The sequence below is a fragment of the Phlebotomus papatasi genome, chromosome 1 (genome assembly GCF_024763615.1).
Source record: "Phlebotomus papatasi isolate M1 chromosome 1, Ppap_2.1, whole genome shotgun sequence".
Lineage (NCBI taxonomy): Eukaryota > Metazoa > Arthropoda > Insecta > Diptera > Psychodidae > Phlebotomus > Phlebotomus papatasi.
Genome location: NC_077222.1, coordinates 90,643,552 through 90,659,848, shown reverse-complemented (window position 1 = coordinate 90,659,848; position 16,297 = coordinate 90,643,552). Strand labels below are relative to the sequence as shown.

The following is a 16,297-nucleotide window of genomic DNA, read 5'->3' as shown; positions in this document are numbered from 1 at the left end:
ATAGCTACTCTCTCTAATCCTCTGAGTGAGACGCAATCAGAGACACTGTTAAGAATAAATTAAATTTCTCATAAAATTTGAAGCAGAGGAGATCATGAGAGATCCTATCAAAAGCTTTGGAAAAGTCTAAAGAGAAGTAACACGACGAAGTTACGATTGTTCAGAGATCGGTCAATGTCAAATTGGGCACAAAGTAGTAATGTTCCCAGCGTGAAATCCTGACTGTAATTCATCAAGATGACGCATAGAATCCAAGTATGAACAGATTTCGATAGGAAGAGGTTAGTGATGATGAAGTTAAGTGTTTTACATAGAATTGGTAGAATGACTGGCAGAATCAGTAGAACAAATGCCAACAGTCGCCAATTTAGAGGTGAACTACCTATTTAGTTCAGTTGTATCAAGACCAGATACTCGTATAATTACAGAGCGGAAAGACTATCACACCAAATCGCCTTATGTTATTGCATAGAGCATTGGTTCATTCATTCATTTTCAACCGGTTATCCCTATTGGGGTCTCGGGCCCATGACATCCAAATTAGCAGCCCACGCTTGTCGATCCTCCGCCACTTCAGGAAGATGTTCGGGTTCGATCCCAAGGCGCTCCCACGCAAGATCCTGAATTTTATTCAGCCACCTTGTCCTAGGTCTGCCCCGAGAGCATTGGTTGCAATATCTAAATTAGAATCAAGCCAGCGTTATTAGTATGATTTTGTACTTCTTTGAATTTGTGAAGTAACTCTATTGCGTAATCTAATAAAGTTAGCACGATCAGGAGGACCACTGCGTTTCCATCTTTTACGAGTTGCTTCGCGTCTTTTCGTGCCTTTCAGAATGGAAAGAATCAGCTAAGGGTTAGCTGCTGTAATTACTGCTTAATTACATAAATTGCCTTAATACGAATGACCGGTTAGGAATCGTAGATCGAATTCGAGTTTGCTCATCTAATAACCGTAATAAGCAGTACTCGCTGGGAGCTGACGTTTTAATGCTCATCCTCGAAGAATTAAGTCTACGATTAAAGACCTTAGCCAGAATATTCTAGTGTAGTCATGTTTCCCGCCAACACAGTAAAGTAGGATCGTTCTCTCCAACTTCACTGTGGCGATGTTCGTTGTATTCGAACCATAAGGTTGCTTTCGGCCAATCGCTGAGTGTGAAGGTGGCAAGCAGCGACACGAGAGGTGTAGTAACTGCGCCTCGAGAGCTTCGAGAGTGCACTCTCTTTTGGAAGTGCCTCTTTAAGGGTATTTTCGTCTTCCGGGAGTCCGGGAAGGAATTGGGCGTTTCACTAGGTAGAGTGAAATGGGTTTTGCTAACTTTCAGCAACCGTTCAAAGTCTTTTGTTGAATTGTGGTCACCGGTTGTGTTAATTGAACTAATGATAGGCGAAGGGCTTCACAACTTGAAAGTTGTAGTTTTTCAACTAAATTTAACCGTTTTTTAAATTAACGATTTCCCTAAACGTTCTTCAATTTGTTTTCCAATAGAAGATTCATGAGGGCGTGGTCTATAAGAGGTCAGCCTTATACAGTATCCTCTTTTCATATAGGGGGCGTGACCAATGGTTTTCTTAGGCGGAGCTTATTTAATTTTTAGAAAGGACCTAATTTTATTTCGTGAATATGGATTTCACGTCATATTTTTAACTTACTTTTGTTTTACAAATTTCATGAATACAGTTTAGTATGAAACATAAACGTAGTGCATAAAAAGTGAGCCTTAAAATAACTCTTTACCCTTCAGAATCGCATTAAACATTTTTAGGCATTTTTTCTCTAATTTTCGTGCATTTATCACAAATTATGATCATTTTCAGTTGTTTCCCAGTACTATGACACAGATGTCAATAAAGAGTATGTGATTCGTGGCAATTCAGCCGTGATGAAGTGCCAAATTCCGTCATTTGTAGCGGATTTTGTGGAAATTGTTTCCTGGCACACCGATCAAAATGAAAGTTTTCATCCGAAAATGGATTATGGTAATTCCTTGGAGAACATCCCTCTAATTAATTCAAAGACATTGATGTAGAGAGACAAAGATGAAAATATCCATTATCCACACTCCATTCACAAAGTTCCTCCAGCTTAGCTTCGAGAAGAAGAAAAACTTGATCATTTTATTGCATTTTTTTATTTATTTCGCAATGTGATTTATTTATGTGACATTCTATTGTAGCATAAGAGAGTAGGGTGATAGAAAAATGCAAAGAACTCCAAGTAGAGTTCTTCCCATTGAGGCATTCATTATAAGCCATGATGTATACAATATTCTGAGTGAGAAACGTGGTGGAAAGTCAATTTATTTCATCCAACATGATCCCATTTATTCAATTCACGCAATTTAATGCTGAAAGTGATTCCAAGTTTCATTTCAATTGGAAATTCTGTTTTTTTTGTTGCAAAAATAAAACAACAACTATTTTTAAACTTTTAAATTGAAATGCCCTCAATACTTCTATATAAAAGCGGGACTCGAAAATATTCCTTTTAATCGTTTTTAATTGATATTTTGGCTTGCAAATAGTCGTCAATTAAATTTTATTTATCCTTCAAGTTGTTCAACAATTCTATGAGGCTGAAGTTAACAATGAATATGTTATTCGGGGAAATTCTGCTGTACTTAAGTGCTCAATACCATCTTTTGTGGCGGATTTCGTGAGTGTCCTGTCGTGGCAGGATGACTCAGGAAATACTTATGGATCAGCTATGGATAGTTTTCATGGCAATTCAAAGGGTTGGCCAGATTATTCATTTGGAGAAATGTGTCAACAACCAATATTCCCAAAACCTCTATCCCATATAATTTTGCTTCTTGATTGATACCATTGCTTATGCTTTGCACATTGTTTTGGGTTGCAGTGGTTAATCAATACTACGAGGCAGAAGTTGTGTCTGAATATGTAATTAAGGGTAATACGGCTGTGCTCAAGTGCACTATACCATCTTTCGTGGCAGACTTTGTGAGAGTTGAAGCGTGGGTGGCGCACGATGGCACAGAATTCCTGCCAGCAGACAATTTTGGTACACTTTTAAACCGAGAGAGATTTTATTTGTTAGGAAATTCCACATGAATTCCTCTCCGAAATTCCTATTTATTTTACCGAAAACATTTTAGAAAACCACAGAGGATTTTTATTTTAATGATTGGGAATTAAGAGCTGACTTATACGATTGCATGGTGGGGGTAATTGAAAACTATAAGTTGATATCTTCAACTGTTTAGCTTCTAGATTACGAATAAACTTTTGAAAAAAACGATGGAAGGTTCTATCCAAGCTTCGTGTGAATTAGCTATTTAGGGAAGGGTAGAGGTCTCTCAAAATATCCCGATATAGCAAAACTAATGGATTATGTAGGGTAAATGTACCAAATTTCGGACAATTTGCAATTTCGCCCACTTCTTTTCTTCCTCAAATTTTCAAAAACTAATAGAGCGCCTGTACAATGTTGATTGACTTTACCGACGATGTAGGGCTTTGTGGTTCAATTCTAAGATTTGTACATCCCAATTTTTAAAAATTTACAAAAAGGCTTATTTAAATTTAAATAGGGGAACTGTGCCAAATTTCGAACAGCTTGCAAAATCGGACACTTGCTTTCTTACTCAAATTATTATAAATTTTAGTATTTTTTGTTCTAAAGTCAGTCGCCTCTTCGAACAAGATGTTGTAGAAAAATTCTTGGAAAAGTTCCAAAAGGGCAAGGTACTTCGATAAATTTGGTGTCTAATATAACGCGCATTCAATTTTAAATGTATTGAAAATAATTTTAAAGTTAGCTAATATAATAAACTATTTTTTAAGTCTCCAAATAACTAATTAACAATAATGTATGTTAAGCACAAATCTTTAAGGACAGTAGCATGTCCGAAATTTGGCACAGTCTTCCCTTCCCATTTACTGCTGTAGTTTGATACTCCAATGTCTTGGACAAAAGGTGAACGCACTCTGTTTATATAAATAAAAGTCGTTGATGTTCGAATAATTCAAAGTCACTTTCGAATTTTTAAACTAAATTTTTCCACAAGGTGGAGAAAAATTTATGAAATATCACACTGGGAAGTTGTTAAGAATAATTATTCAATGATCATGAGGGATTATAATGAAGTGAACCTTATTGCTTAAAAAAAAGCAAATAATAGATAAAGTGTGCCGAATTTGGGCCAGCTTCAAATCTCGGCCACTTTGAATGTAACTTCGGCCAAGCAAGAAAATTAACTAAAATTATTGATTTAATCTTCAAATAGTCAAAGAAATTCTGCTTTCTTTTAAAGATTTATTCTTTTTAGAATGTATTAAAATAAAAATCTTTAAAAATTGGGTATAATTTGAATAAAAATTGTGTCATTGAAATTTCTGGGTCGAAAGAGTCTTACAAAAATATGACAGGTCTTTTGTGCTGCTAGTAGCCTGTGAATTTTTCTGGCGTTAAAGGTGTTCGGATTGCATCCAGTGAGCTTCACTGCACTTGATTCCATGGGCATGGGACTGACAACCTCATCCCGTACAAGAAAAAATAATAATGCTTGTCTAGAAATCCCCTTGCGGGAAGGCCTTGTTCCTTCGTGGAATGTTGTGCCAGCATTATTTATTTTATTATATAGTAGCCTGTGAAGTACAAATGATTTTCCTTCGAGACTATTTATTAAAATTGATTAGTATTCACTAAAGATTGTTTTTGTTTAAGTTAATAGTGAACCGTTCTTTAATCCAAGTGAAATTTCTCAACTGTATCACGTATTTCGTGTACAAAAATGTACATCTTGTGAATGTTTTTCCAGTGAGCTAATGTTTATTATTTCGGCCTCATCTCTTGCTCCACTAAATTTCTTATTTATTTTCATTAAATAAAAAAGCATTGTCTCTATGATAAAGTTGGTATGGAAAGGGTCTTAGAACAGTTAATAGGAGAAAAGTCACTATGCGTAAATTTTAAGGATAAATGACACAAGATCTCAGGTTTCTGATTCGTATAAACGTAGTAAACTACATATTAAACTCGTTTCGTATGCGACATTTTTAAATTTCTATCAGTTGTTTCACATAACGTGTTTAAAAACAAGGCGGCCGAAATTACACTCAAATTGTCCGAAATATTACCCACAGCATGTTTATATTATTATTCATTTTTCAGTATTTTAGGACTTTATTTAAAGAAAACAAAGATGATAAAATATTTTTCAAGGCACCAAAGAACCCTATTGAAAATGAAATAACGGAAAATTACAATTTGTATAAAAAATGATATATTTCAAACTTCGGACTTTGATGCTTATTTGCAACTATGTCGAAATTTGGCACACTTACCCTACATTTTAACACTCACCGAATTTAGAAATTCGAATAGGAAATACTTCGGCCACTATACGGACGAAACGAGAAGTAAAAAAGAAACTTTCTTTGGCTTTCGAAACTGATCTTTCGAAACTTCACCTGTAAGTGAAACGAGTTCCTCTCTGCCACTGACTACTTCTACGAAATAGATAATGTAAAATATGCTGGGAATTCATTGACATTGTCAACCCTCTTTTCCGAGCCACTATCGGAGAAACGTTCTCTAGGTGGCGCTGTCAACTGTTTTCAATTTTTAATTCCCAAGCTTTTAGTCGTAAAAGGTGTCGTACCAGTTTGGACTAAAAATTGAGTTCAAACATCGAGTTTCTAAGAGAGACTTACGACTTAAGCCGAGAGACGGCTTAGTGGAAAATGGTAGAAATGTGGTTTAACCATTATTTCTAATATAATTACGCTATGCCGTCTCTCGGCTAATCCTCAAGTCTGTCAAGGCCCTTAGGCTGATCCTCGAGAATATTTAGCCTGTCAAATTCGAAAGCAAAGGAATTAGGTAATGTAAGTTTATGTAAAGGACCTCTAATTGATGATCCAAAGTCCTCAGTGTATGACAGTTTGGAATAAATCTTTCCTGTCAAATTTTACAAAGTTAAATATTCTCGAGGATCAGCCTGTGTCTATTTGGGCCATTAGGCTGATCCTCGAAAATATTCAGCCTACAAAATTTAGCAGTAAAGATTTATTCCACATTGTGATACATTGTGAGCTTGGAGTTACCGATTGCAGGTCCTTTGTATACTTTTCCTTTACCTAATCCTTTACTGTCAAATTTTATAGGCTAAATATTTCCGAGGATCAGCCTGAATCTATTTGGAGCTTTACCAAGCAGACTTAGCTCCTTGACACACTTAGGACTTAAAGCAAGATACGGCTTAGTAGAAATTGATAGAAACGTGGTTTAACTATTATTTCGAATATAATTACTCTGAGCCGTCTCTCGGCTAATCCTCAAGTCTGTCAAGGCTCTTATTAGATGTTGTTTTTTTTGAAAAAATCCTAAAAATAAAGCACAAAGGTTTAAGTACATTATCAATGTTTTTTTTCTAAATTTAGAAATATTTCATGTGGTAGATCATGAAGAACTAAAGTCCCCTAAAGTGATTTAGTGATTGATTACTTATCTTGTCTTTAAGTTGTCAATCAATACTATGGAGCGGATATTTTGATGGAGTACGTAATAAAGGGAAATGCAGCAGTGCTCAAGTGTTCAATACCATCTTTTGTGGCGGATTTTGTTAAAGTCGAGTCGTGGATTGATGAGGATGGCAATGAACTCGTGGCTACAGACAATTATGGTTAGAGAATACCGCAAAAGTGCACGAGACATTTATGGTGTAAAATGATCTAAATCCTTATGAGCCTTCTCCCTCTATATATCGCATTATAATGCACCTTTCCTCTTTTTGCATTATATAATCTTTTTTTATTCATCTAAAAAAAAAATGTGCAATTGCACCTTTCAGTTGTCAATCAATTTTATGAGGCGGAAATTCTCACTGAGTATGTAATCCGGGGAAATGCTGCCGTTCTAAAGTGTTCAATTCCATCCTTTGTGGCGGATTTTGTTAAAGTGGAATCCTGGGTGGATGAAGATGGACTTGTTCTAGTTTCAACGGAAAATTATGGTTATTTTTTTTTACATGGTGGTATTTTATGGGATTGATCCAATACTTCCTTTTTCCTGTGGGATTTTTCCCCATAATTCATTATTCATTTTGCCTGTTGAGTTATAAAAGAGCCTTTTTTCTTTTGTCTTGTTTCTGGTGTATAAGTCGTGACCCAATTCTACATAACTGAAGCGGAAAATGAGTACGTTATTAGAGGAAATACGGCTGTGATGAAGTGCAAGATTCCATCCTTTGTAGCGGATTTTGTTTACGTAGAAGCTTGGGTAGCTGAAGATGGCACGGAATTAACCTACTCTAGCGATACGAGTACCTTTGGTAAAAGAATCAGGCTAATCAGAAGCTCAAAGAAGGGTCATTAAAAATCCCATTTCCTTCCATTATTATACACAAAAACATACACAATTTCCCTATTTTTTCGATTTATTACAAGAAATGTTTATTAACCTTTCGATACAGTTGTTATTCAACCTTATGAAGCCGAAGCGGACAATGAATATGTTATTCGGGGAAATTCTGTGGTTATGAAGTGCGAGGTACCGTCTTTTGTGGCGGATTTTGTATCTGTGGATCTCTGGATGGATTCACAGGGAAAGACTTATTATCCGGGAAATGATCAACCAATGGGTATTAGAGAAAATAGATTATTTGCAATCTCTATCCCATGAATCCTCAGATTTTATTTGTCCTGAATTGTTTTTTAAATGTATTTCTTATTTGTTTCTCTTTCTGGGGAAAGTCGTCAATCAATTCTATCAAACTCGCGTTATTGACGAGTTCGTTCTCAAGGGAAATGCTGCTATTCTAAAATGTCTCTTGCCATCATTTGTGGCTGATTTTGTGTCAATCGATGCGTGGATTTTGGATGAAACTGTTGAAATTAATTCATCAATTGAGGATAACAACTTGGGTATTTTCTTCATAAAACAAAATTGTTTGAAATTCTCCCAATTATCCTAGAACACTTGTCCTTTAACTTTATCTAAATTTCTTTAGGATAATCCGTTGGAATAAAGTGGGATAAAAATTAGCCAATAGGAAATGAGCATTTTAAAGATGGCGCAACCCACATGATTTAAATATTTATTTCAAAACAGGGATTTAATTTCAAATCAATTTTATTTTCTATTTTTATTAAAGTCGTCAACCAATTCTATCAAACTCGAGTGAATGATGAGTTTGTTCTGAGGGGAAATGCAGCGATACTCAAATGTTTATTGCCGTCTTTTGTGGCGGATTTTGTGTTGATCGACGCGTGGATTTTGGATGAAACCCTCGAAATAACATCGTCAATTGATGAGGAGAATAACTTTGGTATTTTATACAAATAAATTTTCACTGACGCCGCTTCCCGAAATCCTTGTCAAATCTTTTATCAGTCCTATTAAAATTGTGTTATCTAAATTTGAATTTGTTGGATAACTTTTTTGCAGTTGTCAATCAATACTATGAGGCTCAGGTGTATGATGTTTTCGTGATAAAGGGAAATGTGGCCATTTTCAAGTGCAACATACCTTCTTTTGTGTCTGATCATGTTGAGATTATTGAATGGACAGACACAGAGGGTGGTGTCTATTCCACGGAAGCAAAATTCGGTATATAATATCAAAGAAAAAGGCTAATTTAAAAGATACTTCCATTGCTTCCTTCTCTGAAATCCCTTTTTTTGTGAATTAAATCACGCAAATTTATGTAACATTTGCAATCCTCTTCAGTTATTTTTCAAAGCTACTCCGTCAATGTGATGGATGAACATGTTTTACGAGGAAATACGGCCATCGTTAAATGCCACATTCCCAGCTTTGTGGCTGATTTCGTGGAGGTTTCCGCGTGGATTGAAAATGAAACGGAGGAACTTGTGGCCGAGAATCTCTCAGGAGATATTTTCGGTACTTGATTTTGCTTTTCGGATTATCAATTCTTTTTTTTTTTGGTTTAATTCTTTCAATCTGCACGAATTTCGGTGGTTTATCTTTCGGTTCAATTGTCCATCCTTGAAGTTTCCTGTGATCCTAAATACTCCATGAGCCTCACGGCTTACCTTTATCCCAATGATCCTCCTTCCCATAGGTTTAAGTGCTTGTAGATTTGCTTTTTTGAGTAGAATGAGCTGTGAAAGTTAAAATGTTTGCATGGAGAAGAAAGATTTTTAAAGATATTTGTTAAATTCAAATTAAATAAAATAGGGGGAAGTGAGGGCACCTTTGAATTGGAGAACTTTTAAAAAACGATTTTCCTCCTACCTTTTAATGGAATCTATGCTTTATCATAATGTAAATTTACCTTCACAATTGGTTTGCTGAACTAAATTAAATCATGGTAAGATCCAGTTCCATTTGTAAATAGGAGAAAAGACCCAATTTCAAAGCTGCACTGATTCTAAGGTGCCCTATTTCCCCATATAGATTTATTTTTAAATATTTTCAAAATTTTTAAAATGCTTTATCTACATTCAATCAAATATTAAGTTCTACGAAATATTTTAGTCCAATCGCACTGTCTGATTTACTGGAGCTTGTAGGTTTTCAAAACCTTCAAAGTTTCATCCAATCAGTGAACGCGATTAGACTGAAATATTTTATAGGATTAAATATTTAATTCTGTGTAGATAATGCTTCTTCTGTCTAAAATAAAGATAATTGATAAGAAAACTTTGAGTTTCAGAATTTTAAAAGCATTTAAATATGAAATTTTTGATTTTTGATAACCCAGCTAGCAGTTTGCTGAAAAAGCAGCGTTTTCAGCATATTTTTGCTGAGCAGATCAGCAAAGATATCGCCGGTTCGATCATCAACTGTGCTAACTGCATTCGCTTTGTGTCTGCATCCGTTGCAAGCGCCAAGCAGCGGTGCATCATTTACAACGGATACAGACATAAAGCAAATGCAGTTAGCACAGCTGTTGATCTAACCGATGATACTCTGACCGGTCAGCAGTTCTCGAACAAAAAGTGCTAACCAAATATATGGAAGTGGCACTTCCTCGCGTGTGTCGTTTTAAGGTTAGCAGAATTCAGCTAAAAATACATGTTTTCAGCTGAATTGAAATCGGTTAGTATTTGGTGCTCGCTGGGGAGTGAATATTCAAAAAGTAGAGAGAAAATATTTTATTTATTTTTTAAAAGTAATATTTTAAAAAAATGTAAATTTTGTAATTTACTGATCTTTTATTTTATCCTCATTTCACAAGTATCTTCAAATATAAAGAAATAATTTTACCAATTTTTCTTCTGAAAACAGCTCATTCTAGCTTATAATAATTCATTTTTCAAAAATAAAAAAGACAGAAATTTTAATTAACGTAATGCATGTCAATAATTTGTTTTTATTTGGCTTCATTCTCTCAAAAGTTATTTGAGAATGTGAGGTTATGTTGGACTTAACCTATTTAAAAAAAGCTTAATTTTTGGTTGATAAAATTTAAAAATTCTTTTAATTTACAATCTATAGTGTTTGAAGAACAATTAAAGTGATAAGAGTTATTCTTTATAATTGTTTTACTTTCAAATAGTTTACTAGGAGGTAAATTATAGAAAAAAACATAAGAGATCTTTAAACTTATTATTTACGAGAGTTTATATTAAAAAGAGATTTAGTTTTTGTTTAAAAACACATGTTAAGTTACTTTATTATTTTTTTTTTATTAAATTTAACTGACAAAATAATTTTAGATTAAGTATCACATAAAGGTTAATTTATGAACTAGTTCTCTTTATCTTAAATTCTTTTTATTTTAAAGAAGAATCTCTTTATTAACTTTGTTTAAAAGTTATTTTTCCATTTTAAATATCCAGAAAAGAACATTTTGTAAAATTGTTTGTAAATGTTTGTGAATTCCTACTGGGATTTACAAAATTCTTACGCATCATATAACTCATTAAAAATTCGTGAAAGTTTGTACTCTTTTTACAAACATTTGTTCGTAAATGTTTGTAAATACCCAGAAAAATATTCGTAAATTTTTGTCATTTGTTCGTAAAGTATAGTCAATCGAATAAAAATGTACGAACAAAGGTCCGTGAAAGAACAAAACAAAACTCATCAAGTGATCATATTACGAACAATGTTTGTCAAAAAGTGCAAACTTTTACCAATTTGACAAAAATTCAAATTTTGTAAAAGTTTGTATTTTTCACAAACATTGTTTGTAACATGATCACTTGATGAGCATTTTTTGTTCTCTCAGTAACCTTTGTTTGTAGACTTTTGTTTTCCTGTCCATACTTTACGAACAAATAACAAAAGTTTACAAACATTTTTCTGCGTATTTACGAACATTTACGAACAAATGTTTGTGGAAAAATTACAAACGTTTACGAACTTGTCAGTAGGTTTTATGATTAACAATCATTCCGTAAATCCCCAGTAGGAATTCACAAACTTTTACAAACAATCTCACAAATTGTTTTGTATAGGATCGTGGTGTTTTTTTTTGCTTTTAGGTTAAGTGTAACGTAACCTCACATTTTTATAAAACCTTTCAGTCAAGTAAGAGAGTGAAACCAATAATTGTCAAGTTCAAGAACTATTAACTTTTCTATCGCTAATTGTTGCTAATTAATTGCATGTTTGTTTGATTGTTAAATGGTTTTACAGACCAATTTGTTCTAATTTATTGTTTTTCTCACCCTTCTGCAGACGGTAAATACTTGGTGTTGCCGTCTGGAGAGCTTCATATTCGCGAAGTTGGACCTGAGGACGGTTACAAGAGTTATCAATGTCGCACAAAGCATCGATTAACTGGAGAGACTAGATTGAGTGCTACCAAGGGTAGATTGGTGATCACGGGTAAGTATTCTTGCAAATTACTCATATTAATTAACAAGTACTTTTTTTGAAGTAAAAGAGTGGCTCATTTAAACATTAAAGATAATTTATTATTCATTCTTATACAATAAAAAAAAGAATATTAATTCTTTGCAATGGAGCCAAGATTTAAAAGATAAAAAAATGATATTGTGGAAGTCATTTGTTAAATAAAATTTAATGCATGAGAAAAACATATTTGGTATACACAGAAAAAAATATTTCGTGAAATTGTTCGTAAATTTTTGTGAACTTAAATTGCGTGGGTGAACCCCAGAAAAAGTTCGTAAAATCTTTTTGTTTTTTACAAATATTGTTCGTAACTTGAGCACTTACTTGATGCGCATTTTTTGTTCCTTTACAAACATTTGTTCGTATATTTTTGTTAGTCTAAGAAAACTTCACGAACAAATGACAAAATTTTGCAAACATTCTTTTAAGTTTTAACGAACATTGATTAAGAAATATTAGTGAAAAGAAAAAAAAAATGCTCATCAAGTGATCATATTACAAACAATGTTTGTGAAAAATACAAACTTTTACCAAATTTTTAATGGATTATACGATTTAGGGGAAACTGGGGCACCACCAAACACGGGGTACCACCAAACACTGTGTTTTTTAAATCAGATATTCGACTTCTGAGGACAAGTCCTATAGGAATTTATAGGCACTATAGAGATGATTGTTTACTGCAGTAATGGTCGAGATAGTCCAAGTAGTTCAGAAATAAAAATTAGTGTTTGGTGGTACCCCGTGTTTGGTGGTGCCCCAGTTTCCCCTACGGGCATTTTGTAAAGTGCACAGTAAAAAGTTTACAAAATATTATTTTCTGTGTAGAGAAGAAAAAGTAAAAAAGATCTATTGGACACTTTCCATTTCTATAAAAATTAATCATAATTATTGTTTTGAAGAGAAAAAAAAGAAACGTGGGAGGTGCTTGTCACTTTTCTTCAGCTGAAAATTGGCCTCTTCACATCTCACTTTTCGCGGTTGTTCACTAAACGTGTGAACAAGCACGTGAACACGTTTTGTTAACTTTGAAAATTAAAAGAGACACGCACCTCCCATTTTTCGTCAATTTAATTCAATAGATCAACATTGAATTGCATGCTAAATTTATGTAATAGTATTTAAGAATCGCTGTTGGTCATCAGTGTTCTGAGTGCCGTCTCAGAAAATTGTTGAGCCTTCAGTGTAAGATCATTAAATGCCTGAATGTTGGGATAGGGTACCCTGTTGCGTTCGCGTAAATTGCTCTCTCGGAAAGTAAAAGTGTTAAATTTTTGAAAATAAAAGAAAAAATACTTGAGAAAGTGCAAGTGAAAGACTCTTAAAGTCAACTAATAAATTTTCACAATTTATTGAGTTTGTTCTAGAAATAACCCGAGAGATTTTTCTTAATTGCTTTTCAATAATTCACTTGAAATTGGATCACTTAAGAGGCTATCGACTTCTTGCACAAGAGAAAATTCCTTCCCTACCATTTTCCATGATTTTTTCCCACATTTGTCCTTGTTCCGTTTTTCTCCTTTTGAACACTTTTTTTTGAGTCCAGGTAAGTGGGATTATGGGTTGAATTGATTTTTTTTCTATGAATGTCTTTTTTCTAGAACCGGTTGGAAGAGTTTCTCCGAAATTCTCTTCAACTTCAAAAACAAGTAGTTTTGACATGAAATCAGGAGAAAGTGTAACTCTCCTATGTCCTGCACAAGCATTTCCTGTGGCAATCTATCGGTATGTGGCCAAACTTTCGGCATTTGTAACACTTTTCATTTGGACTTGTGCAAAAAAGCCCCTCGAAACCATCTCTGGACTCTCTATTTTTAAAGATTTCTCTTGCAAATCCTACCCCAACATTTCTAAAAAAAATATATATATAGATTGCTAAATTACCAAGAGGCTAAATTTATTGTACATTACAAATCATTTGCATTGTATTTTGCGTGTTGTAGAACCAGTCGGAAGTGTAATGCCACGTCTCATGTCAGGCAATGATATAAAAGTCCTCGTGAATCATGAAAATGATTCTGTAACATTATTGTGTCCAGCACAAGCTTTTCCTGTGGCTATTTTTAGGTGAGGAAAATATAGAAAATGAAGAAGAGATAGGGAGAAAAGAGGGAAAAAGTGGACTACAAATTTCATGAAATTTGTTTTACGGTCTTTTTACTGAATGTTTTATGCGAACTCAATGGGTTTTCCATCCCAACGAATTCTCATACATGGCAAGCAATAGGGAAAATCGATAAGTTCCATTCTAACACACTTGTTGCAATTCAGAGCCAGTCGGGAGTATTGCACCCAAATTGATGTCTGGCGACACAACGAGAAATGTTGCAGAGGCACGAAATAGCAGTCTAGCACTATTGTGTCCTGTTCAATCTTTTCCCGTGTCGTCCTTTAGGTGAGGAGCAAAAAGTCGAGATTTTTTTTTCACTCTTATTGCACATCTTCCCTATCCCAATATTTCGAGGCTTTAGGAAACACAATTGGTCACAATTCTATTTCTTTGCTTCTTTCCCTCAAATTGTTTTGGAAATATAGAACCCGTTGGGAGTGTTGCTCCCAGACTCAATGTCCATGACACTCTGATTGCGGAAAAAAGTCGGGTCAATGCAAGCTTGAATTTACTTTGTCCAGCACAATCGTATCCGGTGCCAGCTTTCCGGTGAGTGTTCATATATTGATAATTTAGTGCAGAAGTTTTTGGCTAATTGGGTACTTTGCTTCAGCATTTTGGCATCATAAGAAGAATATTCTCACAAGACTTCTACATGCAATTTTATTTGAAGATTTTGGATTTTATGCGACAATTTATTGTACAGTGACTTGGAAATTATTTCATGATTCTTGGTGAAATGCAGTTTGTCTTATTTCCAACGATAATAAAATTCAGTTACGAAATACGTTTTCTTGAGACTAGTAACTACTGAATATTGCCTTAACAATAAAAGCAAAAGTAGTAAGAAAATACATTAGAGGGATTGCATTATAGTTTTCTAAATGAAGATTGCTTAACGTAATTGTCATCAAAATAATGATCATATTACATTTCCATCAGTTTCTGATTAATCTGTATCTTGGCTTAAGTCGAGAGACGACTTAGTTAACGGGAAATTGATGAGAATTTAGTCAAATCACTATTTTGATCATAATTACGTTAACCCGTTTAAAGACGATTGGGACACCGGTGTCCCACTCATCCTTAAAGAGTTAAGCTTTCTCTCGGATTAAGTCGTAAATGTGTCCAGGGCATAACTCAGTTGGATTCGGGATTTAAAAAAGTTTATTAGATCGAGGGAAACCCAGGGAAAAAGTGCCAGGTCACAAATCCGTAGATATCCATCATTCTGTCCGCATAAACGTTCAAAGTTTCAAGCGGAATTCGAGCAAGAAATATAGAAAAAACAATTTGAATCTCATTTTAAAAATATTTTTCTTTTAGGAAATATTAATCATGACCAACATATTTTTCAAAATTTATGTATTATCAAGTGTTTGTTGAAATAATGTGGATCCTTCGAATACTGTTCCATTAAATATAGTTGGATTTTCCGAAAAATTTTCAACGTTTTTGATCTGATGGTTGGGCAAGAATGCTAAGACGGCAGTGGACGGAGGACGTAAGATAACATATTCCACATTTGCCACATTGTAGCGCGTTCAATTAAATCATTGCTGATTAAATTAATTTTAGATATTATTTTAAATTGAGTAGAATCCTATTGGCAGTCCTATTTATCGTACTTCAAAATCAATTTTGCAATCGGATCTATGATCTTTGGAAAGATGATACCTTTTTCTAACAAAATCATACTGAAATTGGCTGATTCGTCTGACTAACACATTAACATTTATGACTTTCATCATCATGATCATAATTTTTAACCACTTATCCCTATTGAGGTCGCGGGCTTAGGCCATCTAGGTTAGAAAAGCCCACACTTGTCGATCCTCTGCCAAATCAGGAAGATATCCGGGTTCGATCACAAGGCGTTCCAAGAAAAGATTCTGAATTTGATTCAGCCACCTTGTCCTAGGTCCTAGGTCTGCATCGAGGCCTCGACCTCCTCACAATGGTTTGCATAGCTTTTCTGGAGAAACTTTCTCTATTCTTGCGCTGAATATGCCCATACCATCGAAGTTGTGATCTCTCGACCCGAAGAAGCAACTCCTCGAGTCTTAGTTCCTCACGAACAGTTGCGTTCCTTACTTGAACTCGGCGAGTGATTCCCTTAACCGCCCGGAGGTACCTCATATCGGCAGCTTGTACTCGCGATCTTATACTTTCGGTCATTACCCAAATCTCATGACCATACGTGACAACAGAAATGAATACAGTTTTGAAAATCGATAAGTTAGCCGAACAACTAAACTTGGTTTTCTTCATAAGGCTTCTGCCAAGCTCCCTCATAACTGCAGAAGATTGACTGATTCGCGACGATAGTTTGATGTCCATCCTATAATCACTCGTGAATAAAACCCCGAGACACCTGAGTTTCCCCCTTA

General features: G+C 34.5%; 1 protein-coding gene across 2 annotated transcripts in view; it reads left to right on the top strand.

Annotated features, from left to right (window-relative positions):
* Nucleotides 1-16,297, top strand: part of LOC129809651 (cell adhesion molecule Dscam2) — a 171,546-nt gene that overhangs the window by 26,533 nt on the left and 128,716 nt on the right. The window contains exons 5-15 of one of the 2 annotated variants that reach the window (XM_055859648.1): nucleotides 1,822-1,983; nucleotides 2,559-2,738; nucleotides 2,864-3,025; nucleotides 6,819-6,980; nucleotides 7,128-7,298; nucleotides 7,440-7,607; nucleotides 7,720-7,890; nucleotides 8,121-8,294; nucleotides 8,414-8,575; nucleotides 8,696-8,869; nucleotides 11,618-11,767. In XM_055859648.1, the coding sequence (XP_055715623.1) occupies nucleotides 1,822-1,983; nucleotides 2,559-2,738; nucleotides 2,864-3,025; nucleotides 6,819-6,980; nucleotides 7,128-7,298; nucleotides 7,440-7,607; nucleotides 7,720-7,890; nucleotides 8,121-8,294; nucleotides 8,414-8,575; nucleotides 8,696-8,869; nucleotides 11,618-11,767 (1,836 nt within the window). Of the gene's footprint in view, nucleotides 1-1,821; nucleotides 1,984-2,558; nucleotides 2,739-2,863; nucleotides 3,026-6,818; nucleotides 6,981-7,127; nucleotides 7,299-7,439; nucleotides 7,608-7,719; nucleotides 7,891-8,120; nucleotides 8,295-8,413; nucleotides 8,576-8,695; nucleotides 8,870-11,617; nucleotides 11,768-13,740; nucleotides 13,865-16,297 lie in introns of both variants that reach the window. The other variant, XM_055859649.1, reaches the window with a different exon arrangement.